The sequence below is a fragment of the Rhinopithecus bieti genome, unplaced genomic scaffold (genome assembly GCF_001698545.2).
Source record: "Rhinopithecus bieti isolate Rb0 unplaced genomic scaffold, ASM169854v2 scaffold_18153, whole genome shotgun sequence".
In the NCBI taxonomy this organism is placed as follows: Eukaryota; Metazoa; Chordata; class Mammalia; order Primates; family Cercopithecidae; genus Rhinopithecus; species Rhinopithecus bieti.
Genome location: NW_016809139.1, coordinates 170,603 through 195,628, shown reverse-complemented (window position 1 = coordinate 195,628; position 25,026 = coordinate 170,603). Strand labels below are relative to the sequence as shown.

The 25,026-nt window shown below is 56.7% G+C and overlaps 1 protein-coding gene across 1 annotated transcript in view; it reads left to right on the top strand.

The window, feature by feature from the left end:
• The window catches only part of PCBP3 (poly(rC) binding protein 3), a 31,755-nt gene extending 24,702 nt beyond the window's left edge, over positions 1–7,053 (top strand). The window contains exons 6-10 of the mRNA XM_017888655.1: positions 1,051–1,103; positions 3,433–3,492; positions 4,163–4,387; positions 5,768–5,937; positions 6,924–7,053. Coding sequence (XP_017744144.1) covers positions 1,051–1,103; positions 3,433–3,492; positions 4,163–4,387; positions 5,768–5,937; positions 6,924–7,053 — 638 coding nt within the window. The remainder of the gene's footprint in view (positions 1–1,050; positions 1,104–3,432; positions 3,493–4,162; positions 4,388–5,767; positions 5,938–6,923) is intronic.
• The last annotated feature ends 17,973 nt before the right edge of the window (positions 7,054–25,026 follow it).

The window sequence follows — 25,026 nt, the reverse complement described above, 5'->3', positions numbered from 1 at the left end:
GCTGAGCTGCAGAATCCGAGTCACAAGAACCACGTGGGGCCTGCAAGGGGAAGAGCAGAGTGTCAGTGTTAGACTTGCAGGTTGGAGCCGCCACTTGTCCAGGAAATGGAAATGCTGAGCATGAAGAGCACAGCAGGCCTCTGGCCCTGCCCCTCCTGTGCCAACACTCATGAGGCTTGCAGCCTCCAAGCAAGAGCAAATCTTGGACTTGAACTCTGAGAGGTTGTCTTTTATCTGATGGTACTAAGTGGAGATTTGTAAATATAAAAACTTAGGCTTGATGATCAATTAGACCCATATCGTCACTCTTCAACAAAGAAAGATATCTATATAGAAATGTGCAGCTTTTCATTGGTCCTAGCACTTCTTTTTTGGCTCAGTGATGCTATTGAATCTCCTTGCTCCAATTTGGAAGAACTGCCTGGTGGACCTGAGCTGTCTGAGCCAGGCTATGTGCAGGGGCCTCTGGATAGAGTTACATCAGAATCGGAATGAGAGGCAACTTTGTGTGCTCTGCCATCTGCTGTCCCATGCAGCAGGCCAGGGGGTGTCACAGGGAGGTGGGGCACTGTTGGGTAGAGTGGTGTAGGCCTCAGAACCAGTGGGGTCTCCTGAGAACTAAGGGAAAATGGGCACTCAGCATCAGTGTGACCAGCATGGCCTGTGCCCTGGGTGCTGCACAGAGACCCTGAGACATGCTGGGTGGCCCTGCCCTTCAGCCGGGGGCCCACCAGGGTGGCCTTCCAAGGTGTCACAAGAGAGCATACAAACATGACAGGGGAGTGAAGTCACGCTGTGTACAAAATGAAAAAAACAAAATGTCCTGCTTAAGTCTCTCTTTCCTTCTTTTGAGAGAAGTTGGGACTAAGGAAGTTAGGTGGCAGTTTCAGACTGAAAGCTCACAGGGTCCTGGCCCTCTGGGCTGTGCTGACCCTCACACTTGGGCCAGCTCTACAGCCCTGTCTCTCTTGAACCAGAAGAGTGGGGGCACTGGGGTGTGACTGTTAGCAGCCTTCCACCAGCCTAACCATGTCCCCTTGGTATGCCCAGGTCTGGACGCCAGCCCACCGGCCAGCACTCATGAGCTCACCATTCCCAATGATGTGAGTATGCCCCCTGTACCTGCCTGTCCCTGGGTGGAAACACTAGGCACAAGTGGCTGTCAGCTCTGCTGTCCTTTGGGCAGAGGGACCCACTGCTTGGTGATGCCTTCACCACCCCAACCCCACTGTTTGATCTGCATCCTCCCTCCTTTCCTTTTTAAAGTGGGTTTAATGCCCATCAAAAGTTGTGTGCTTTTATATCCCTAAAATGTTGAACAAGCAGCAGGCTAAAGGGGACTTCAGATATTAATCAGTAGTCAGATGAGAGTTGGGCTGAGAACTCATGTTGCTGTGGAGGCACTGCCCTGGTACGGGTCAAACCTTAAAGAACAAGGTGGCCCAGGAATGCTCTAGAGTGGACCCACCCGCAGTATTATCTCCATGGGCCCTGGCCTCTCAGGAGGTTTGGGATTCTCCATGAGTTGGCTCCAACAGACCTGAAGTTGGTTGGATGTCACAGACTTGTCTAGATTTCTTCTAGCACCCCTCAGTCTGTTCATGCCTTAAGCATACCTGAGGATGTGGCCTTACGAGCTCCCCTCAACACACTCAGTCCTCCCCAGAGTAAGCATGGGTCCTGAGGATAGTAAGGACTATTCTCTGAATGCTTGACTTATCCACAAACTGAGAGACCAGGGAGGGCATGGGCCATATGTCCTTGAGGGATAGCTGCCAGAGCAGCAAGCAGAGTCCCTGTGTGGGCTGTGGAGATGGCTGCCCCACTTATAGCTCAAGCATCCAGCAGCCTTTTCTGCCCTAGAGCTGTGGATTTTGGAAACCTTCACTGTTCTGCCCCCCTTTACACCTGCTGGGCAGGAATTCTAAGCCCTGTTCCTTCCTTTCATACAAGCTGACCATAGGAAGCACAGATTGGGCAGTTCAGGGAGATCACCAGTCCTGTGTGTGGAAGATGGACAGTGGAGTGGGAGAAAAAGAGGCAGAAGAGAGCAGGGTCACCAGAGGAGTGGACCATGAGGCTGTCTGGCTGGTGCCACTGACCTGCCTGAAGAGCCATCTCATTTGAGCCCCTCGTGGCAATGTGCACTCTAGGCCTTCTGTCCTGGTTGCTGGTCAGGCACAGAGTCCCCATGTCTGCTAACAGAAGCTCAGGACACTCACCCTCCAGGCAGCATTGTGGTCCAGCCTTCTGGCATCCCCGAGGATTTCTAAGGTTGGCCCAACTTGAAAGGCAGCAGCACAGAGCCATCTGCCCAGGTGTGGGGTGGCACAGCCAACTGGTCCCTGCATTCTTGGAGAGAGGGGATTTTTCCTCAGCCCTTTCCCTCACTGCAGTGGTTCCTTGAGCATGCGACTTCTGGCATCTTCCTGAGTCTTTTCCTCCAGGTAGTAAAGCCAGCAGGCTTTTCCTGTGGGGTTTTCCTTCTTTGGTGAATCAGTGTTCACTAACACCAGGTTTGGTGCTCTTATCCAAACACTCATTTGAAACGGGAATGAACTTTAAGAGGACAAGTCATCTTTGGAGAGCTGGTCAACCTGTTTCCTGGGGTCTCCTTTGTACAGATGGATGCTGGTTTTCCGAGCTCTTCACCACTCACTTCCCATCCTCCTCCTGGTGATCTTCCTAGGGAAGAGACCCACTTCTCAGAAGGAAGGCAGCTTCCTCTTATCCCAGTGCATTTGGGCGCAGCCTTCCATGCTTCTTCATGGAAAAGGCTGTTGATGGCACTGTCAGGGGCTTTCACCAGCACCCCCAGACTTCATGGGGGATGTATCTGGGCTCCACCAAAGCTGATGTTCCTCACCTGGTAGCTGCCTGCTACCTTCTTGGAGAAAAGGAAGAAATAAAATGGGTGTGCTTGTTCTGAACTTGCCTGTCATCTCGCTCACGTCTGTCTCTTGGTCACAGTTGGATCATGCTGCCTCAAGGTTCCTGCAGAAAGACACTGCTTGGAGGCAGGGACTCTTGAGACTCGCAGGCTCCCCAGCATGGCCAATGGGGACACAGGGCAGTCCAGGGGCCCCAGGCCTTTGGTTCCCTTTCTGACGATCACTGTGGGCTTCCCTCAACGCCTATTTCAGTGCTTGCTCTTGGCCATGCAGACTGTGGTGCCTGTGGTCTCCCCTACTCTGCCCTAAGCAACAGTCACCCACCCACCAAGGCTCATGCCCCTTTCCCTGGTTCTCAGCTGCAGAATCAGCCAGGCCTTCTGCTGGGGAAAGGAATCTAAGGTGTCCAACAGTGGTCTCTAGGAGGAGAGGCTGCAGTGGGAGGTGTCACCACAGTTCCAGTGGAATTTGGCATTGACATCTGATTAGGAGGGGCCACGTTATTTCAGAATATTTCCATCGTTCTTCTTTGAATTTGCAGTGGAGGCACACGAGGATGAGAGGAGGCGAGAAGTCTGCTAACTGCTGGCAAGGTTCACAGGTGCAGGTGGGGCCAGGTGGGAGGTGCCCTTGGGCTGTAGAGCTCAGCCTAGAAGCCATCTTCCCCTTCACTGAGCCAGCCAGCCTAGGGCAGGGCAGGTGAAGGAGGTCCGACCTCCCCACATTCACTTCTCGTGGTGGAGAGTGCCGGTACAGAAATCACAGTGCTGTTCACCTTGGCATTTGTGGTGAGGTGGGCATGCCTTGCGGCTCAATGATGTCCCATCAGCATTCAGACCCCACAGCTGTGTGCAGAGGAGGGGAAAGGCCTGTGGCAAAGGCAGCATCCTCCAGAGCCTGGGGAGAGGGGCACCCTGAGCAGCACATCACAGGGAGCAGAGGGAGAGGGCGGGGGGAGAGCAGGAGGGGAATGCGTGCCAGGGCACAGCTGGAGTGAGGCAGTTAGAAGACGGGCAGACGGTTAAGAGAAGAGGGTAGGCACTTTGTGCAGGAGGGGCAGGGAGATACTTCCTCCAGCAGGCTCTGAGGAGAGATCCAACAGCATATGTGCACGAGGTTCTCAGTGCTGTGCGCTTCAGCAGACACCACGCACTCCAGCGCAGGAAGTGCTAGGGAGGAAAGCTGGCTGTGTGCTGGCCAAGGAGGGATACAGGAAGTGGGGCAGTGTGAAAGCCCAGGAGCTCTCCCTCCTGGATGCTGGCATCTTGCAGGGACCTGTGGTCATGCTGCCGAGTCAGCCACATTCCCCCTCCCCATGCGGGCCGTGGCTGCTGTCCCTGGCCCCCAACAGAGATGAGCCCTTCAGATCTGCCACCAGGGAGGAGGATGCAGCCAGGCAGGTAAATGTGGCCTTGTGCCGATTAGGAAACCACCCTCCTGACCCCAGGGGCACACTGAACACCACACACAGGTGTGAGCAGGGAGAAGGCTGGACTGTGGGCGGGGCCTTGGGAGATGTGGGTGGGGCCTGAGGTGTGGGTGGAGCCCAGAGATGCAGCAGGAGATAGAGGACTCCCAGCAGCCCTGGATTCTCTAGAGTGGGGGTCTCTGTAGATGTCTGCAAAGACTGAGGGTTCTGTAGTCTAGTAAGACGGCTGTCATTTCATAAGTAACCAGCAGAGACGGCCTCTAAGGTGAACAGAGTTGAGACACCGTTGGTCTCCTCAGGGACAGGGGCTGGCTGGCAGGGCAGCTGTGTCCCACCGTGGAGCTGCTGCTCACACCACAGATTGAGCCCCGGCACTCTTGGAAGTGGACGTCCCTCCTGCATGCCGCCACATGGCCCGGCCCAGCCCTTCCACCCAGCGTAAGGACAGAAACCTGCTCCTGTCACTCAATTTCACCACCATTCTGACACCCTAGCAGCCTCAAGGGAGGTGGAAGTGGACTCCGCCTGAGGGCCCTCAGGGATCTGTGTGCCCAATTGCCCTCCTGGCGCCCTGTGCCAGGTACCTTCCAGTCTCGGGCTCTCCCTGCCACAGGTCTGGCTACTTCTCTTTCCGTCCAAGCTCCAGAGCTCTCATCAGTGGCCTGTGCGTGCATGAAGGGACTTCCGTCCAGTGGTGGGCATTGAGAGATGCCACTGGCTCCTGTGCAGTCTTCTCTGGGTGCCCGAGTTGTCCCTGAAGCCCCTCATGGCTGCTCCATACACCACCCTCCTCTCTCAGCTACTTCAAGGAGCACCCTCATTCTTGATGACCGCCTTGGCCAGAGGCCATTGTGTTCCATCTTTAAACAGGGGTCCCAAAGGGAGAATGAAAGGAGGCACCTGAATGGCCTCAGAGTTTCACCTAAGTTCAGCAAAAGCTGAGTTTTAGGCAGCAGTGAGTTTCGCTCTGGCTTCAAGCACACATTTCTTTTTGAGCATTTGTGATGTTGCCTGTCTGGGCAGAACTGGTCTCCCTGGGATGCGGCCAAGAAGACGCCTCCAGGCCGTGGTGGAGCCTCCCTGCTCAGCCCCTGGCTGCCACCTGTGGGTCACTCCTGGACCCCGGGGTGACCAGTGTGGAGCGCCCAGGCCGAGTGACTGTGGCCTCTTGGCTTTGTGGACCTCCCACAGGAGCGGGGAGCAGGGCGGCTCTGAGAGGGGCCAGCAGAGGCACAGGTGCTCTTAGCCTGACCTCGGGCAGGTGGCCTGGATCAGGCACCACCTGTAGGCAGGTGTGGGCGGGGCCTCTCCAGGGTGTTGCGCTCAGGGCTTGGGGCAGAGTCCAAGGCTGGCAGCCTGTCCCACAGGCCCCTCGGGCACACTGCCCACAGTCTTCAGGGGCTGGCTCGGGTTCTTCTCTAAGAAATCCCCCTGTCCTTGTTTCTAGCTAATAGGCTGCATAATTGGACGCCAAGGGACCAAAATCAATGAAATTCGACAGATGTCTGGAGCTCAGATCAAAATCGCCAACGCCACTGAAGGGTCTTCAGAGCGTCAGATCACCATCACGGGGACCCCGGCGAACATCAGCCTTGCCCAGTATCTCATCAACGCCAGGTGAGCAGCTCCAAGGGCCTCTGAGAGACGCCCAGAAAGGGACGCGCCAGCTGGCGTTACATCGCCCGGACAGTCGGGGGTGGGAGGAGGCACGGTCTGGGCCACACTCTGCCTCCCCCTCTGTTCCCTCTGCTCCAGGCCGGATAGTGGGGACAGGATGGGATGGCGACAGCCTTCATGTAGACGTGAGGCCACCTCACTCTGCCGACCTCCCATCCAGTGTCTCCGGGGATGATCCCCAAAGCTAGAGGGGAAGGCAGGTGCTCCCGTGGCCCCAGACAGGCGGCCACACCTATGCTGGAAGACCTGACTCTTGTCCACTCAGAGCTCTCCAGAAAGACCAGTGTTTGGGGACTTTGCTGTTTTGCCTCCTTTTTCATCCTCATGGAAAAGTGTAGGGAAAGGCAGGACAGGACTCTGCAGGCCCCTTCCTTCCGTGGGTCCCTGGTGCACACGGGAGGGTCTGAAGCCACCTGGGTCCCTGTGACTATACCCCACTCGGCCTCACTGACCTCTCAGCCAGTGCCCCACCCCTGCCAGGCAGGCTGTACCACCAGCACCCCCTGCCAGGCACGCCGTACCACCAGCCACCCCGCCAGGCAGGTCGTACCACCAGCGCCCACCCCCGCCTGACACACCACACCACCAGTCCCCCCACCAGGCAGGCCGTACCACCAGCCCCGCCTCTGATGTAAGGAACATCCCTCCTCCCTCCCCAAGGATGTCCTCCTGCAAGAACCCCAAGCTGGGCTTGTGGGAGGAAAGGGGAGGGGAGGGAAGGGGAGGGGTCTCTGGGTGGACACAGCCCTGTATGGGCCCTGGAACCCCTGTCCCATGACCCTTCTGCTATCTGCACGCCCAGTGAGTGGGTGAGGGGCTGCCTGGAGAGGACAAGGAGCCCCCCCGACTTTACCCACGGATGCCCCATGGGGCTTCTGCCTCGATCCAGAGCCAGGTTGGGCCTCTTTCCATCCCTGTGGCTGCAGGCCCATGGGCAGGAGGCTGAGCAAAGCGCATTGTTGGCAAACCCAGGGCGAGCCTGGGGATGGGGCTGGTCAGGGAGGCTCCCGCCTGCCCGACCACATCACTGACAGCCCCGCTGGGCCCCGTGCTTAGGGCCAGATGGCTCTTACCCACATACGCTTACTCCTGTGGCAACCAAAGCCCCTTCTCAGATGCCAGGTGTGAGACTGGGAAGGCCTTGTGCCCCCGCAAGGGCAGACCCGGGGCTGCACGGGAGGCTTCATACGGGGAAGGCCTCAAGCCCCCATGCAGGGCTGGCTCACACACCTGACGTGGTGACGGGCATGGCGGGGACCAGGGCGGAGAAGAGGCCCGTGTACTCTGCTGTGGTCTCCAGCTCAGAACTTCCTGAGCTGACCGGGACAGCCTGTCCCAGCGAGCACAGAGGCCACACAGCCCGGCCTCACATCTGCCCACGGATGAGGGTGTTCATTGTGACCGTCTCTCCCTCTCCTGCCTTTGTTCTAGGCTGACATCCGAGGTCACCGGGATGGGCACGCTCTAATCCTACCCAGCACCCTCCCCCGACGTCACCCACCTGCCAGAGCCCAAGGCCCCCGGCTCTCACACTCTGGACAGCCCACCTTCCCTCACACGCTGGACAGCCCACCTTCCCTGCCTCACAGATATCCATAGAGAGGTTTTCCTAATTAACAGAAGGACGTATGCCCTGGAGACACACCCCCTATACAGAGGCTGCAGGCTCCGCCGAGTCCCCCTTCCGTGTTATTTATGACGTACAGCGCTCCAGTCTGCCCATGCACCGGCATGCAGTGTTAATTATTTTAGAAATATTGTTCCTTGGTGTCAGCATAGCTGTCTGTCTTAGGAGCTGGGTCGGCGTTCCAACAGCACTTCCTGTCTACCATTCTCCTCCGCCATCCAGAACTGTCCAGAACTGTTGCCTGAGACCCCTCCTGTCTCACACAGCCCTGCTGTGCTGACTCAGTTTCCCCTCAGAGCCAGTGTCATCTGGGCTCGAGTTTCTGCCCTAGGTCAGGTTGTGTGCTGGAATCAGGGGTGGCTCTCCTGCCACCCACGGGGAGCACCACCCACGGGGAGCACCACCCACGGGGAGCACCAGAAGAGGAGGGTTGTGGAGGAGGTTGGGGCTCTGACCTCAGGAGTGGGGTGGAGGGTGGAGCCTGCTGGGGGCCCTGCCTCCACAGAGATGCTGCGTACTGGGAAGGCATCGGGGTCCCCTGAGCGTCTTCCAGGGTGGCTGGAGAGCACAGACACGCCAGGGAGCCCCTCTGTGCTCCTCAGAGTTCAATAAATGTCGTGGCCCCTCCTCACCGGCTCTGGCTCGTCTCTGTGCCCCCAATGCACCCAGGACTCAGCATGTCCTTCCCCTGGGGAGACACGCCCTGAGCCCGGTGCTTATTGGAGAAGCCTGAGTTTCTTCTCACACGCAGATACGATTTCACGCCCCCTTTCCACAACACACACAAGCACTTCTGTTTGTACTTTGGCAAAACTACCTAAAATGACAAACAGAAAAACACCATTCTTGCCCAGGCACCAAAATGCCAGTTCCTAATTCGTGAGACTTACTCCCCCACAGCCATCGTGGGTACCAGAGGCTGTGCCCAGTGACCCCCAGTGCTTCCACAGCGTGGAGCCTATCCACGTCACACCCACTTGGGGACGGTCCGCATGGCTCACTTGGCAGCCTGTGCTCACCTTAAGGAGCCCGGCTGTGCCCCTGCGCAGTCCTGAAGCCCTGGATGTGACTCAGGCCCTCCCTCAGGTGATTAATCCCTAACCCAGGCCCAGGGCATGGGGGGAGCCCCCACGTGATTTATCAGGAAGGACCCAGACCCAGGATGGAGGGGGAACCAGGCACCAGGGAGGGCAGGACTCGGAGGCTCCTGTCCCAGCTCTGCAGGCTCAGGGTACCACCTCCACACCTGGATCCTAGTGTTCACAGGACCTTCTAGAAGGTAGTGGGCCTGGGATGTGTGGACAGACACAGCTCACTGACCCCTCACTGGAGGTGTCTGTCAAGAGTCGGCGGTTCCAGGAGGATGGGAGTCTGGCCAGAACCTGGGGAGCCTCCAAGGGCCCAGGACAGCCTGCCCCAGGCTCCTAGCCAGCCACAAGGCACCCGCTCACAGGAGCCCCGTCCTGCCCGATCAGGCAGAAGCCGCCCTGTTTCCCAGACTCCACCTGGCCTGCCTCAGGCACCTGGCTGAGGTGCTGGCCTGGAGGGCCCCGACTCAGCCTCCTGGACACACTCCTTGCCCACCTCTGCCCCCGGGAGGGCCCAGTCACAGGAGTGAGCCCAGCATGGCACCTGGGCACACATGCTGGCAGCTTAGGACTGAAGTTCCCCCTGGGGAAGACACAGGCCTTCCCCAGCACCCGTGTCAGTGGAGAAGGTTAGTCAACAGCGTGGATACAACTGACAATGACAGACGCCCTGGAAATAAGATACTACGAGAAGAGAGGAATGAAAATGGGATGGAAGGACCCCTAGAAGATGCAGGCTGGGCAGGACCTAAGAAGGTAAGGGGTTAGTTGCTCACTCATCTGGACGAAGAACAGCAGGCAATGGAGCACTCCAGGTGGGGAGCACTCCAGGTGGGGGGGCACTCCAGGTGTGGGGAGTACTCCAAGCGAGGAACACTTCAGGTGGGGGGAGCACAGTAGATGTGGGAAGCACATCAGGTGCAGGGGCAGCCAGAGCTGGGGTGGAAGGGAGCCCAGAGCACGTGAGGAGGGGAGACGGGGGTGCTGGAGTGGCAGGGTGGGGGTGTGTGCAGAACTCAGACCCTCAGGACCCGGGGGCACGGAGGCACAGCAGAATCCAGAGTCCCAGCTGGGCATGAGGGGGCCTGAGTGGGGACTCAGAGCCAGGGACCAGGGCTCCAAACCAGAGCTGGAGGCATCCTGTCACTTGGGGCAGCTCACAGGGCAGTGCTGCGAGCATTGGACCTCACACGAGGACTGGGCTCTCCCGCGATGTGAGACCCCGCAAAGTGGCAGTTCTCAGTTCTAAGGAATCGAGTGAGCATGAGCCTCAGCCCTGCAGGTCAGTGGTTCCCATCCTGTGCCTTCTTACATCTCCAGCAACCCAGCTCCCGGTGCCCCTTCCCCACAGTGTGAGTCCCGGTTCCACCCACAACCACGTGGTCAAGGCCTTGGGCTGAGGAAATGTGCAAGCTTAGAACAAGGGGCGCTGGGGCACCCCAGCTCTGCTGGGCGCGCATCATGGGCATGGGAAATGTGGCTGTTAGCTTCTGGAAGCCTGTGGCTGAGTCTCCATCTCGCCAGGGCACTGGCACCTGGCCCAGGGCCACGGGGTCACACCCTGTCACAGCGAGTGTCCCAAGTCATCAGACATCCCCGCACCTCGGTGTCCTGTGGACACAGCAGAGTCTATGCCCCCTGCTTCCTCAAGGACAGCGGTGGGGTCTGTGGCTGTCAGGAAAGGGGCAGGAATTGGCTGACTCCAGTGGCGTTCGATAGATGCTCACAGTAATTGGAAAATAATTTGACAGTCTCATGAAGCAGCACACGTACCCAGAAGGGCAGCATCTGAGTCCCTCAGTTGCTGAGACTGGGAAACAAACACGACGGAAACGGGTGGCCCACAATTCTGGAGGCGGGGACGTCCGAGATGGAGGCGCTGGGCTATGTGTCTGGTGAGGGCTGCTCTGTGCTTCCAAGGGTGCCTTGTTACCGTGACCTCAGGCAGAGGAATGCTGCGTCCTCACGTGGCTGGAGAGCGGAAGGACGAGCAGGCTGGAGGGCCCCCTTCAGCCTCCTGCAGAAGAGCGCTCGCCAGCTCATCACCACAAGAAGGCCCGCCTCTACTACTGCTGCATTGGGGATCACGTTTCAACGTGAATTTTCAGTGGCCTGCATGCAGGCGACACAGGAAGTAGCCTGTGACCATAGGGGACGGACCCCACAGAGGCCCCGGGACCCCCACTCAGCATTGGAGGACCCCCTCCCCGGGGCTGTGGGAGGGATCTGTGAGTTGCTTCTGACCTGTGGGATGTGGCAAGGGCCAGGACGTCACTCCCTGGCACTGCGTAAGGCTCCAGCTCCCCTGGTGGCACTGGAGAAGCAAGCAGGCATTTTGGGACTGCCCTAGAGTGCCCGCAGAGTGACCGCCTCTGGAGGTGGACTGCAGGCACCCCTCCGAGCGAGCTTGGGGGCCCCAGTGACAACCAGCCAACGTCAGAAGCGCTCACTCCTGTGGCTGCAAGGAAATGAATTCTGCCAACAACCTGGGTGGGCCCAGAAGTGGGTTCCGCCCCAGTCCAGCCCCTGCATGGGAATGTGACCACCAGCTCCCCGATGGCAGCCTGGGAGACCCCGAAGAACAGGAGCCAGCTGAGCTGAGCCAACTCCTGACGCAGGAACTGAGTTAACACCTGGGCGCCGCTTCGGTCATTTGATACGCGGCTGGAAAACTAAGGCCGTGGTCAGACGCGTGGCTGGCGCTTCCTCCCGCTTCTACCTTCTGGAAGCTCGTGGGCGGGTCGAGGTCAGTGGGTGCTTCTGGGATGGCAGGCATTCCCAGCAGGCTGGGCCTGTCCCCAGAGGCTCAGGTCCGGTTGCTCTCTGGCCTGTGTGACCTTGGATCAACACATCCCCCTGATATGGGGCTCTCCGTCTGAGAGCCTACCTGGCACGGGAAAGTCTCTGGTGTTGAATGCCGTTTTCACGCAGAACAATGGGCCGACATTCATCCTAGAATGGGCAGTTTGGGTCTTGTGAAAATTTGACCATTTGCAATTTTTTCCAAACATTCTGTTGGAGAAGCGTCGCATTGTCCATTGTTGACATCTCTGAAAATCTTACCGGGACCGTGATTTTATAAAATCAAGCTGCCTCACCAACAGCTCCTTGTCACGGGCAACAGGGAAGGACGCTGCCCTTACAAAGTCGAATTCATCCAGGCGGCCCTTGGACCACACGGTGGAGCTTCTCTTGCTGTTTTAACTGTACCTTCTTCCTGTCTTTTGCTTTCCAGAACACAAGTCTTCTTTCGTCTTACCGTTTTCTCTTCCTTCTTGGTTGTCATTGTAATTATCTGTATTTTCTTGGCAACAACTGCCAATCACAAATTATTCTTCTCCGTATTGTTGTGGTTGTGGCCCTGGAGCTTCCGGCTTCCTGTGTCAGCAGCCGACTTTCACCGTGTTTTGCTTTGCTTTTAACATTTTGAGGGCCCAGGATTTTGCTTTGTACATTTAGTCTCCAGTTGATTCCTTCCTGCTCATCGAGTCTGAATTGTGGCATGAGGAATAATTCTGAAACATACACGCTACTATATATATGGTGTGTGTGTGTGTGTGTGTGTGTGTAAAGCCATAAGTAAGAGCAATTCAGATGGGGGTTTTTTGGTTGTTGTTTGTTTGTTTGTTTGTTTGAGATGGAGTTTTGCTCCTGTTGCCCAGGCTGGAGTGCAGTGGCAGGATCTCAGTTTGCTGCAACCTCTGCCTCCCGAGTTCAAGCAATTCTCCTATGTCAGCCTCCAGAGTAGCTAGGATTACAGGTGCCCACCACCATGCCTGTCTAATCTTTGTATTTTTAGTAGAGACAAGGTTTTACCATGTTGGCAAGGCTGGTCTCCAACTCCTGACCTCGTGATCCACCTGCCTTGGCTTCCCAAAGTGCTGGGATTATAGGCGTGAGCCACCGCACCTGGGCTCAGATGGGTTTTTAGACTCTAACTGCCTAATAGTGCTCCAGTTACATAGCACTGTATTCACATATGTAGGGATGTGGGGAGGGAGCTTTGTCACTGAAGTATCGATATTTGTCTCTTCACACCATTCTGCGTGCCATGCATTAGTGCAGATTTGCTGCCATTTCATCCGGAACTGCCAGCGTGTATGAGGACAAGACACAGCAGACGCAGCAGGTGTACCGAGCTGTGCGGAGCCCGTGGTCCCACCGGGGTGCATCTGCCCCGTGGAGCTACAGGTGTGGCTCTCCCCACGCACTGCCTGTGTGATGGTGTGCTCTGCGCTACCGGCCCATTCCCAAGGGGAGAGGGTTCTCCTGTGGCCACAGTGTGAATTCTGTCGCTTGCTGACAGAGGCACATGGCTGAGGACTGAGGGAACTTCCCACCAATGGCTTTCATGCTCAACCATTTGAACCATTCTCCATGACCAGCATATCCTGAAGCTGGCAAGGCCGCTCTTTGCCCGTCTCCTAGACAGAGGCTGGGCTCTGGATGATCCGTCTTCCTCTGGAGACGCTTTGTCCAACCCGCTGGCTCGCATTGGGATGGATCATCTTAATCTCACTGAAGTTGGGTCAGACTTTGTGAGGGTTACTCTGCTCCCAAGTCACCCCGGCTTAGGACAGAGTGCCCAGGGCTGCCTCTGGGTGTCCACTGGTCCTTCCTCCTGGGTGGGTTTTGAACTTGACTTGTCATCTGCCCAGCACCATTAGACCAGAGCTCTGTCCAGCTTTGAGCAGTTTTCTGCTGGTCTTCATAGCCTTCTGTTGAGTGAGGTTCACGGGGCTGCAGATGCCTGCCCGAGCGAGCCAGTGCGGTACTCCAGATCCGGAGCCGCGCCTCTCAGGCCTCTCCTGTCTCCAGGACCCTAGCCTCTCTCCTGAGGCTGCTGCAGAAATCCTCAAGCAGCACAACAGATTTTTTAAAGTTCAGCTTTTGAAATTATACTTGGTGGGAATGTTTGTTTAAGTAAACACCATCACAGAAGCGGCGACCCATGAACTTGAAGGCTTTCAAAGAATCTCATGGTTGATGTAAAAATCTCACGAGGTAGGAGCTTTCATTTTTAAAAAATTAATGTAATAAATATACTGATATTTAATAGACAAACTGTTCTCAGGAACTGTGGCGACGTCCAGTCAGTGGCCACCTCTTCTTGTTCCAGGTGAGCATCACTTAGCACCAGTGCGGTTTTGTAAAACAGAGGATAACGTCACGGGACTGGCCGGCCTCAGAATTGTCCAGGGTTTGGACACGTGGAAATCCAAGGCACCCTGCAGCTCAGCCACGGGAGTTCACGTCCGACTCCAGTGATCCAAGGGTGGGAGTGAGGCCCCCTCTGGGACCAGTATACGCCTCAGCATGGCTAAGGCCAGTGCCGTGTGTCGACAGACGTGGGGAAGGTGGAGGAAGGAGGCCTGGGGGAGGGGTTCCTGTCACGCAGAGTTGCATGGGTGGATTTCGGGTTGATGAGGGCGGGGCTGCATTTTTAGGTGTTTCTACTGACAAGACCAAGGGTAGTTGGGAAAAAGCCCAGCACGTCAGCAGCTGGACAGAGAGCAGCTCCCTGAGGTTGCCAGCAGGTTCCCGTGGATGTTGGTGATCTCATGTTTGTCCTCAGTCAACCCCCGGAACCACAGAAGAGCACAGGGTGAGACCTGGGGAAAGGCAGACTCCAGCGTCCAGCAGGAGGCCGGGAAGCAAAGTTCTTGGCCCTCCCGGGCCCCCGTCCATCCCGCTTTGGAAGAGCATCTTGACTCTAGGATGAGGTGACGAGGCAGTGTGGAGACTCACTGCCTCCGGAAGGCAGGAAGGGAGGAACCGTTCGCCACAGGCACAGCCCGGACGCGCTGGGAGCTGCACTCGGTGTTGGCCGTTGGGCTGATGCTTGTCAGGAGCCGAGGACAAGCTCCGTGGCTTACCTGGGATGATTTCACGTTTCTCTGAGATAAAGGTTCATGATGACTTTTCCTGCGCTATGAAATACATTAAATAACAATTTCTACTTTCAACCCTCGGATGCACAATATTATAATAAAATACATAAAACTACTTCGACAGGAGTAAAAGCATCATGATAAAAAGGATTAAGAGGTTTGTGGTTGACGAAAGGGCGTGTCACTGTGGTGAGACCTGAAACAAACCTCGTGGACGTGTGCTTTTCTCCACAGCATGCCACGTGCAGGCTGCGCTGTCAGCTTCGTTCAGCGTCACCCAGAGAATAAATTCTCTTTACCTCCCATGGGGATTGCCTTCTAGTTTGGAGAAGTTGGAGACAACTCTGTTAAGTGCAGAGGCACACAGTCATAAAAACACACTCGAGGGCACTGTTTTGAGAAAGGCAGATGTTCCAGCAGAAGCATCTGGGCCGGGCACGGTGACTCACGCCTGTCATCCCAGGACTTTGGGAGGCCAAGGTGGGTGGATTCCTTGAGCCCAGGAGCTCGAGACCAGCCTGGCCGATGTGGCGAAACCCTGTCTCTACTAAAAATACAAAAATTAGCCGGGCGTGGTGGCGCATGCTGCTAGTCCCAGCTGCTCTCGAGGCTGAGGAGGTGGGAGGATCACTTGAGCCCAGGAGGTCGAGGCTGCAGTGAGCCAAGATCACGCCACTGCACTCCAGCCCGGGCAACAGAGTGAGACCCTGTCTCCAAAAAAAAAAAGAAAAGAAAAGCAGCGCCTGGCTCTGAGGAATCCCAAAGGCAGCGCCACCCTGAGCAGACCCGTCTGCCCCTTCGACTGTCGCCCACCAGCCCCTCCTGGTGCCCTGTGTCATCACATGACTGGCTTGTTGAGCCCAGGGGTCACCCCAGCGCCTCCTGGAGTGATGCCAGCTTCACTCTTTGGCCCCGGAGTTCCCACAGGGGCCCACAGGGAGGTGGGCACAGAGGCTTTGTCCATTCCGTTCTCTTTTGGCAAGGACACTNTGCTGCTAGTCCCAGCTGCTCTCGAGGCTGAGGAGGTGGGAGGATCACTTGAGCCCAGGAGGTCGAGGCTGCAGTGAGCCAAGATCACGCCACTGCACTCCAGCCCGGGCAACAGAGTGAGACCCTGTCTCCAAAAAAAAAAAAGAAAAAGAAAAAGCAGCGCCTGGCTCTGAGGAATCCCAAAGGCAGCGCCACCCTGAGCAGACCCGTCTGCCCCTTCGACTGTCGCCCACCAGCCCCTCCTGGTGCCCTGTGTCATCACATGACTGGCTTGTTGAGCCCAGGGGTCACCCCAGCGCCTCCTGGAGTGATGCCAGCTTCACTCTTTGGCCCCCGGAGTTCCCACAGGGGGCCCACAGGGAGGTGGGCACAGAGGCTTTGTCCATTCCGTTCTCTTTTTGGCAAGGACACTTCCAGGTGCATCTGCACGGGCACTGACCCCCTGGGTGGGCACAGGGGCACCCTCAGTACCCGCAGGGCCATGCTCCCAGCCTGGGTCTGATGGGCCGGGATGCGACAACTGCCGGCGTCTGCAGTGCTGTGAGTGGGCAGCGGTGACGTACTCACCCGGGAATGACAGTGAGTGCCCCGACTGCCAGATTCCCCCCAGGCTTTCACGTCTAAGGATTACGAGGAAGACCTGGACTACGTGCCTTTGTAAGATGCCTCCTGTGGGTCCCTGAGGACGTTGGGTACCACCTCGCCCCTGCGTGACCGGCCTGGAAACGGTGACCTGTGACCCTGGGGCGGGGTGGCCTTGGGGACACTAGCAGCGAAGGGTGCACCAGGCCAGGGCACCGGGCTGGGGGCCTTGCCCAGGACGACAGGCAGGGCTTGTCCAAAACCCCCTGGCCCTGTTTCAACCCCCAGGAGGGTTCGAGCCCTTTCGAGGATCCCATGCTGTGTCCAGAGCAGCCATGCACCCACCTTCTCCACTGCAACACAGCCACCCTCCTTCTCCGGAGTGGCCTTTTACAAAGCACACATATCATTACCTCCTGAGTGAAACCTGTCCTCAGGGCGGAGACTGTGTCCCAGGCCTGGCCTCAGACACACCCCTCTTGCCCGCCTCCCTCTCTCCAGGCGCTGTCCTCACTGCCCCGCGGCAGCCTCCCAGCGGCCACCTCCTGCTCTGCCTCCAGGACCCACTCAACCTCCAGGGTGCTGTGGCTCCTCCTCAAGGGAGGGCGGCTGGGGGAGGAGACGCCTCAGTACAGAAAAGCCCGAGGCTGTCGTTGGGTCTGACCCCACCTCTCCTGCTGTTTCCTGCCAAGACAGATGAGGATTTAGCTCTCGACTCTTCACCATGCCTGCCACCTCCTTTGCAATCTTTGTAAATTGTATTCTTATTCTGTTTCCATATTTAATAACTCACTTAAATTCTTACCATAAAAGCTGACAAACATACACAAAAGTACAGAGAACCTAAATACCTGATACAATGAATAATTGTAAGACACCTTCGTCAAGAAACAGAAAATACCCAGCCCCGACTCAGCTTCTAGAAGTAACCGGGCCCTCCCTGCAGGTGTAGGCTGGGGCTGAACACACCTGCCCTGGGGACAGAGCTGCTTCCTCTCCATCCCTCTTACCACCCTTCATGGCATCCTGAAGATTAGGCTCCCTCCAGAGGTGGGAGGTGGTCTGAGCGTCCCTCCCCAGCCAGCACCAGGGGCTAAACCTCTCTTGGAGTTTGCCCTGTCTTCCCCATGGGCACCTAGGGGGGTTTCTGGAGGCAGAGTCTGCAAAAAGATGAAACTTCCCTCTGTCCGCGGCGCCCAGGGGCTCCACACTTCCCTGAAGCTCACAGCCTTCAGCAGTTTGTTATGAATTTCCGGTTCTACCATCTTGCCCTCTGCTCTGGCCTTCAGGTAAGAAAATGCCAGGACCCTGCAGGTGCCTGTCTCTGGATTTTGGGCTAGAGATTGGTCCTGTGACCTTGGTTCTCTGACAGGCTCAAGAAAAGTTGTTAATCTGCAGTTTGCAAAGTTTGTTACTGAATGGAACTGGGGTCTGCCTACTCCACAGAAAACCAAGCCCCAACATCGGGATTTGCAGCGAGAGAAAGCGAGGCGTTCATTGCAGGATGCCAGGCAAGGAGAATCGGGCAGCTGGTGCTTCAGATTTGAACTCTCTGACGGCTTCCGGCTCAGGTTACTAAAAGCGGGAGGCAGAGGTCAGGGGCAAGGCCAGAGATCAATACCTGGAGGCTGCCCTTTGGCTTCTCCTAAAGGGTGGGACATCTTGAAGCCGGGGGCTACAGGTCATATTCTCTGACTTGTGATTGGTTAAGGAAGGGAAGGAAACTTTATCTGGAAAACTGAGGCCGTCAGAAAGGAATGTTAGCTCTGGCCCATGGGTGTGACTTCCTCCAGGCCCCTCAGGAAGAAATTGAGGACAGAGAATGGTGGTCCCAATTCAGTCCTCAGCACCCCGACCCCGTCCGATGTCTGTGCGTGACGGGACCTTTCGTTTCTCTGGGAAACCGAGCATTTGGTCTCTCACCTCCTTGGCTGTTGCTTTCAGCTGTTCTGACCTTCTTGCTTATCAGGCTGCTCGCTTACTTTTTAAAGCCAGCGACCTGCCTGGAATTTTCCCTGAAGGGACTCAAGATTTCCCTCGACTTCTGTGTTTTGGGCCCTGCAGGCCCTTAAGCGGGATCCCTGCTCCATCTTGAGTTTTCTCTTCTTACTGTACGGTTCCTTCCAGCTCAACAGGCTCCGGGCTGAATCCCAAGCTATTGATTTTTAATTTCATCTTGTATCTGGCAACTTTGCTAAATTGTCTTTGACTGGTGATTCTGATGGTTTCTGTGGCTGGATTGTGTCACCTGCAGATGACAGCCGTCTCTCTTCCCTTCCTATCTTTGCATCTCTTTCTTTCTCTTTCTACACTTAGCCATGGTAGGAATAACACTCAAAATCCTAAGGAAATTGAACACTTGAACAAAGGATTCTTAGCAAAGCAATTTTACTTCTGCACAGAGGGGTGCCTCCTCGGCCAGTCACCATGAGAGAACACCTGAACAGAGGGGCACGAGAGACTTTATTCCTGACGCACCTCCTGCCCCTGTGCCCTTTCCCCATTGGCCGGGATTGGGTCATACAATCTAATCCCGGTTGGCTAAACATCTGAATTTGTTTAGATAAGGTGAGCACATAAAAGAAAAAGAGAGGGAAGGGAAAGGGGTGTCTGTAGTGGGCTAGAATGTTAGTCCTCTTTCCAAATAATGAAAGGAATGTGAGCTGGTCTGTGGTCTGGTACTGTGGTCTGGTACTGTGGCGTGGTCTGGTAATATGGTCTGGTACTATGGCGTGGTCTGGTAATGTGGTCTGGTAATGTGGTCTGTACTGTGGCATGGTCTGGTAATGTGGTCTGGTACTGTGGTCTGTACTGTGGTGTGGTCTGGTAATGTGGTCTGGTACTGTGGCATGGTCTGGTAATGTGGTCTGGTAATGTGGTCTGGTACTGTGGTCTGTACTGTGGCGTGGTCTGGTAATGTGGTCTGGTACTGTGGCATGGTCTGGTAATGTGGTCTGGTACTGTGGCGTGGTCTGGTAATGTGGTCTGGTAATGTGGTCTGGTACTGTGGTCTGTACTGTGGCATGGTCTGGTAATGTGGTCTGGTACTGTGGCATGGTCTGGTAATGTGGTCTGGTACTGTGGCCTGGTCTGGTAATGTGGTCTGGTAATGTGGTCTGGTACTGTGGTCTGTACTGTGGCATGGTCTGGTAATGTGGTCTGGTACTGTGGCATGGTCTGGTAATGTGGTCTGGTACTGTGGCCTGGTCTGGTAATGTGGTCTGGTAATGTGGTCTGGTACTGTGGTCTGTACTGTGGCATGGTCTGGTAATGTGGTCTGGTACTGTGGCATGGTCTGGTAATGTGGTCTGGTACTGTGGCCTGGTCTGGTAATGTGGTCTGGTAATGTGGTCTGGTACTGTGGTCTGTACTGTGGCATGGTCTGGTAATGTGGTCTGGTACTGTGGCATGGTCTGGTAATGTGGTCTGGTACTGTGGCCTGGTCTGGTAATGTGGTCTGGTAATGTGGTCTGGTACTGTGGTCTGTACTGTGGCATGGTCTGGTAATGTGGTCTGGTACTGTGGCATGGTCTGGTAATGTGGTCTGGTACTGTGGCATGGTCTGGTAATGTGGTCTGGTACTGTGGCCTGGTCTGGTAATGTGGTCTGGTAATGTGGTCTGGTACTGTGGTCTGTACTGTGGCATGGTCTGGTAATGTGGTCTGGTACTGTGGCATGGTCTGGTAATGTGGTCTGGTACTGTGGCCTGGTCTGGTAATGTGGTCTGGTAATGTGGTCTGGTACTGTGGTCTGTACTGTGGCATGGTCTGGTAATGTGGTCTGGTACTGTGGCATGGTCTGGTAATGTGGTCTGGTACTGTGGCCTGGTCTGGTAATGTGGTCTGGTAATGTGGTCTGGTACTGTGGTCTGTACTGTGGCGTGGTCTGGTAATGTGGTCTGGTACTGTGGCATGGTCTGGTAATGTGGTCTGGTACTGTGGCCTGGTCTGGTAATGTGGTCTGGTAATGTGGTCTGGTACTGTGGTCTGTACTGTGGCATGGTCTGGTAATGTGGTCTGGTACTATGGCGTGGTCTGGTAATGTGGTCTGGTAATGTGGTCTGGTACTGTGGTCTGTACTGTGGCGTGGTCTGGTAATGTGGTCTGGTACTGTGGCATGGTCTGGTAATGTGGTCTGGTACTATGGCGTGGTCTGGTAATGTGGTCTGGTAATGTGGTCTGGTACTGTGGTCTGTACTGTGGCATGGTCTGGTAATGTGGTCTGGTACTGTGGCATGGTCTGGTAATGTGGTCTGGTACTATGGCGTGGTCTGGTAATGTGGTCTGGTAATGTGGTCTGGTACTGTGGTCTGTACTGTGGCATGGTCTGGTAATGTGGTCTGGTACTGTGGCATGGTCTGGTAATGTGGTCTGGTACTGTGGCATGCCTGGGCATCTAACAAAGGCAGAAAAGATAAAGGGAAAAAAGAGTGTGGGGGCTACTATGAATTAAAAGATTGATCAGGCTAACTGGGAACTTCTCTCCCAGTTCATCTGCGTCTCGTTACTGAGCCAGGAGCAGCCCCTACCCTCGCTTTGGTCTGGGAATGGTACCCAGCAGCGGAGCAGGCAAAAGCTCAGATTATCTTTAGCTGGTTTTGGAATCGGCTTTACCAGCCTTTTGCCCCTTCTCTAAGTTCTGGGACAGTTTGTCTAAGTTAAGTCAGCTGTTCCTTGAGTTTGGCACAGTCCACCTGGAAGCCTGGGGCAGGCGCACACCGGCCTCTTCCGGGGTCAGCTCTGGCATTTTGTTTTTCCTTGAAACGATCTGGGAATTCAAACGTTAGAATGCAGCTGCTCATAATGTTCTTGTGATTTCTTTGATCCCTTCTGTCTGCAGTTAGTTTTCTATTTTTAGTTTCTATTGTTATTTATATATTTTCCTCTTTTTTGCTCATGTCAAAATCAGTCTATCTTTTCAAAGTATGATCATTGGTTTTTCCTACTCATATTATTTTATTGTTCTCTATTTCATTGATTTCTGGCAGTATCTTTGTCAGTTTCCCTTTGTCTTATTAATTTGGGATCATTTGTGACATTGCTGCTTTCTCCAATTACGTGATTTGTATCATTAGTTCTATTCTCACTTGACCTATTTCTTTTTTTTTTTTTTTCTTTTTTTGAAAGAAGGTCTTGCTGTCCTCCCCAGGCTGGAGGGCAGTGGTGCTGTCATAGCTCACTGAAGCCTCCAAGAAATTCCTAGACTCAAGCGACCCTCCCACCTCAGCCTCCTACGCAGCTGGTTCTACAAGTGCTGTAAGAAATCGCAAAATTGTTAGATAATCGGTGCCGTGAAGAAAAGTCAGCACAGAGACAGAAGATCTCTCAGCAAGGCCATCTTCACTTTCTGCAGAAAGGGTGCTTGATTGCAGATGGAACGACGGCGAGAGCACCCCCGAACAAAGGAAAGGCAGACATAGTTATCCCTCACGCATTTGGGTCGTCCTGACCGCTGTGTCCTGCATCCACTGGCCGGAGCAGGACCTCACAATCTTTCAGATTGCTGAAAGCAATAATCACAGGGGCCCTGACGCCTCCCACCTGGGCTGTGACCCTGGCCTAGGGCTCCTCTCACCTCCTGCACCCCACAGCCTCTGGGCCAGGCTCTGGCTCCCACCCAGTCCCTCCAGCCGAGGGAAGCCGCTGCCTGCAGGCCTGGGGGCCTCCCTGTCCAGCTGCCCCCTCACCAGCTTCCGGCAGGGTCAGGACAGGGAGGGGGGTTGCAAATCCACTGATTCCAGTGGAAGCCTCACCGGAGTCTCCCAGGCACGGGTGGACCCAGGCACCTGGGGCCAGTGGAGAGGCCATGGAGAGGGGACAGTGACTGGCTCTGGGCCCCTCTGGGGACCGTCCTGCACTGGTGCCCATGGGCAGCAGAGGGCGCCCCTGACCATCCCTCCATGGCATCCGCGGGAGCCTCACCAGCCTCAGGGTCCAGGGGCACCCAGCTGTCAACCTCGGAGTGAGCTTCAGTGGGAGGGGAGGAGGGGGACTGCGATTGTGTAGGGACGAGGCTGGGGGAGCAGAGACTCCAGAAACTGTGTCCCACACCCTGCACTGCCCCACACTGTGCAGCCCCCGCCTCCCTCCCAGAGCCCCCCAGCAGCTAGGCTGTGACAACTGCTTGTGTATCGGGACCTGGCAGGTGGCAGGTCGCTGTGACCTTTGGGCCTGGGGTCCCAAAGCCAGGCTGCCTGCCCCTGGTTCCCCCACGGCCATCTCCAGAGCCACCACCGCCCTGCTCTGCCAACCCCGGCCCTCCCTCTCACTGCAGGGCGGCCTTGGACTCGCTCAGACCCTGAGTTCAGACTCTGGGGTGCAGAGGCTGATGGCCCGGCGCTGGCCTCCTGCGCCCTCCTCACCCCTGGGCACTCAGTCCTGGGCCTGCTCTCCCGAGGGCTAAAGGGCACCCAACCCCTTCCCCAGCTCTGAAACAACCCTCAGATCCTGATGCTTTTGGGGTCTCATGTTTGGGGAGGGAACTGGCGACAGCCCAGGACCCCCCAGACCATGGAGCTCGCCCTGCTGAACGCAAGGGTCTCTGCCTCCCAAGGGTGGGGACTCCAGAGGCCAGGCACCAGGGAGGGCCTTGCTCTGGGCCCTCCTGCCTGGCTGTGGCTGGCACCCTGGGACCCCAGACCCGGCTCAGAGCAGGGATGGCTGCGTCTTGCTCCCAGCCTGTCCTGATCCCAGGCCCTCCAGCCACAGCTCCATAAGGTGGGCGCTGAGATGTCCCTGAAGCCCGGAAGCCCTGAACGGAGGTGCCGTCTTTCCGTGGACCGGCCGTGTTCCCACCGCACCCTCTCTTTCGGGTTTGATTGGCCCAAAGAGTGTGAGTGTTTCTGAGAAGCCCAGATATTACCCAAGCGCTAGGCCCCAGGCTCTGTGACTCCCATGTGGGGACAATGGAAACCAGATGCCGGGAAGCCGGGCTGGGTGGGCGGGCCCCTGGCAGCTGTGCGCTGCGTCCATCTGGACTGGTCTCTGAGCCCCCAGGCCTGTGGATCTTGGCCTCATGGGAGCCCCAACTCTGTCACTGTTACTCCCTCCACCAGCTCCCACCGACAGAGTAGGTGTTCTCTTGACAACTTGAGAAAACAGAGCTTCTGGGAGCCTGTGTTCCGACCTGAGCTCACGCAACTAGTGGATGACAGAGCTGGGACCTCACCCAGTTCTGACTGCCTCAGCTTTCCTGGCTCATCCAGCCTGGGGTATACCAGGCAGAATGCCAACAGTTTCTCTGAGCCACGGTGTGGTCAGGCAGAGAGACACCTTATAGATGTCTTATAGAGACACCTTATAGATAGGCAGTGGCCCCTTATAGATGCTGTGGTCCTGCGTGGAAACCCTCTGGGTCTCTGAGGAGTGGGGTGACCTGGGACTGAGGCCACCCATGTTCAGCTCCCTGCAGAGTGGGAAGGAGCCCCCTGCCCCATCTCCCTGGGACCCAGCCGGAGTGGGGGCTGCTGGACTGTAAGGGACCCTAACCCTGTCTTCCCTACTGCTCCAGCCTCATTAAAACTGCTGCACCCCGGCGGGTGGGCGGGATGTGGGGCAGCCCCGCAGCCGAGCTCCCCACTGCGGGGGGGCCTGTGTGGGGCTCCCAGACCAGGTCCTAGCAGCCGCCCCGCAGCCGAGCTCCCCACTGCGGGGGGGCCTGTGTGGGGCTCCCAGACCAGGTCCTAGCAGCCGCCCCGCAGCCGAGCTCCCCACTGCGGAGGGAACCGGGTGTCTGAGCATTGGGCCTGCAGGACCCACAGCATCAGGGCCGGGAAAGGGGCTTGAAACCCAGTGCTCAGGAGGCTGCCCTTGCCCCCACCACCTTTTGGGCCCAGAAGCCATGGTGGGGGCACAGAGGAAGGAGGTTCGGGCCCCAGCCCCGGGAGTTCTCACACAGGGACCCCAGGTCTGAGCTGTGTCCGTCGTGCAGCCCTGGCCCTCCCCAGCCTCGGTGACCCCACCCGAGGGCCCCACTGCTGCCCACAGACATCTCAGGGTCTCCCAGCCCGGGTCAGCGGCGACGGAAGTGATTCTCATCAGCAGGAATGCGCTGGCTGCCCGGGACCCTTCAGGGTGGGCTCTGGGGGGCCAGGTGCGGCCTCAGCGCCGTCACTTCCTGGGAAGCTTCGTCCCTGGGGTCCACGCCGGCTGCTGCTGGCTCCCCCATTCCTCTGAAATCTGAGGAACAGGCTCTGGGAACGCAGCCAGACTCCCCCACAGCTCAGACGGCTTTAAAGAAATATTCCTGCCAGATGTTGGGAGGCAGAGGCCAGCATGAGGTGACGTGGAAAGCTTAACCCGTCCAGCCCCGCAGCCTCGCAGCTGCCTCCAGGGCCCAGCTCGGGGGGTTGCGGGGACCCTGTGCCGTGGGGGACGCCCCTGCTGCGTCCGTGTCCCCGGGGCTGGGCCTGCCTGCTGCGGGAGCCCCCCGTGTGCGGTCGGACGGGCTCAGAGCGCTTTTCCGCAGTCTGCAGCCCTCCCTGGAGGGCGTGTTGGACCAGCCCCCGATGGGCACCCGGGAGCCACAGCATGGGGCGTGATGCCAGCCTGGGAGAGGGGTGCATTCGGGGGTCCTCAGGAGGCGGCTCCAGCACCCGGCACGGCCTGGAGGAGCCTCTGTGTTGCCAGCGCCGGGCAGCCCCGGACCCCCCACCCTTTGCCTCATGGGCCCTGGGTTTCAGGGCAGTGGCCTCTCAACCCAGCGAGATCACAGCGTCATCGAGACAGCCTTCTTTTTCTTTTCTTTTCTTTTTTTTTTTTTTTTTTTTTTTTTTTTTTTTTTTTTTGCGTCTCTTTGAAATGACAGTTCCCAGAACCAGAGCTTCTAGGACGGATTCTCACCAGAAAATGAA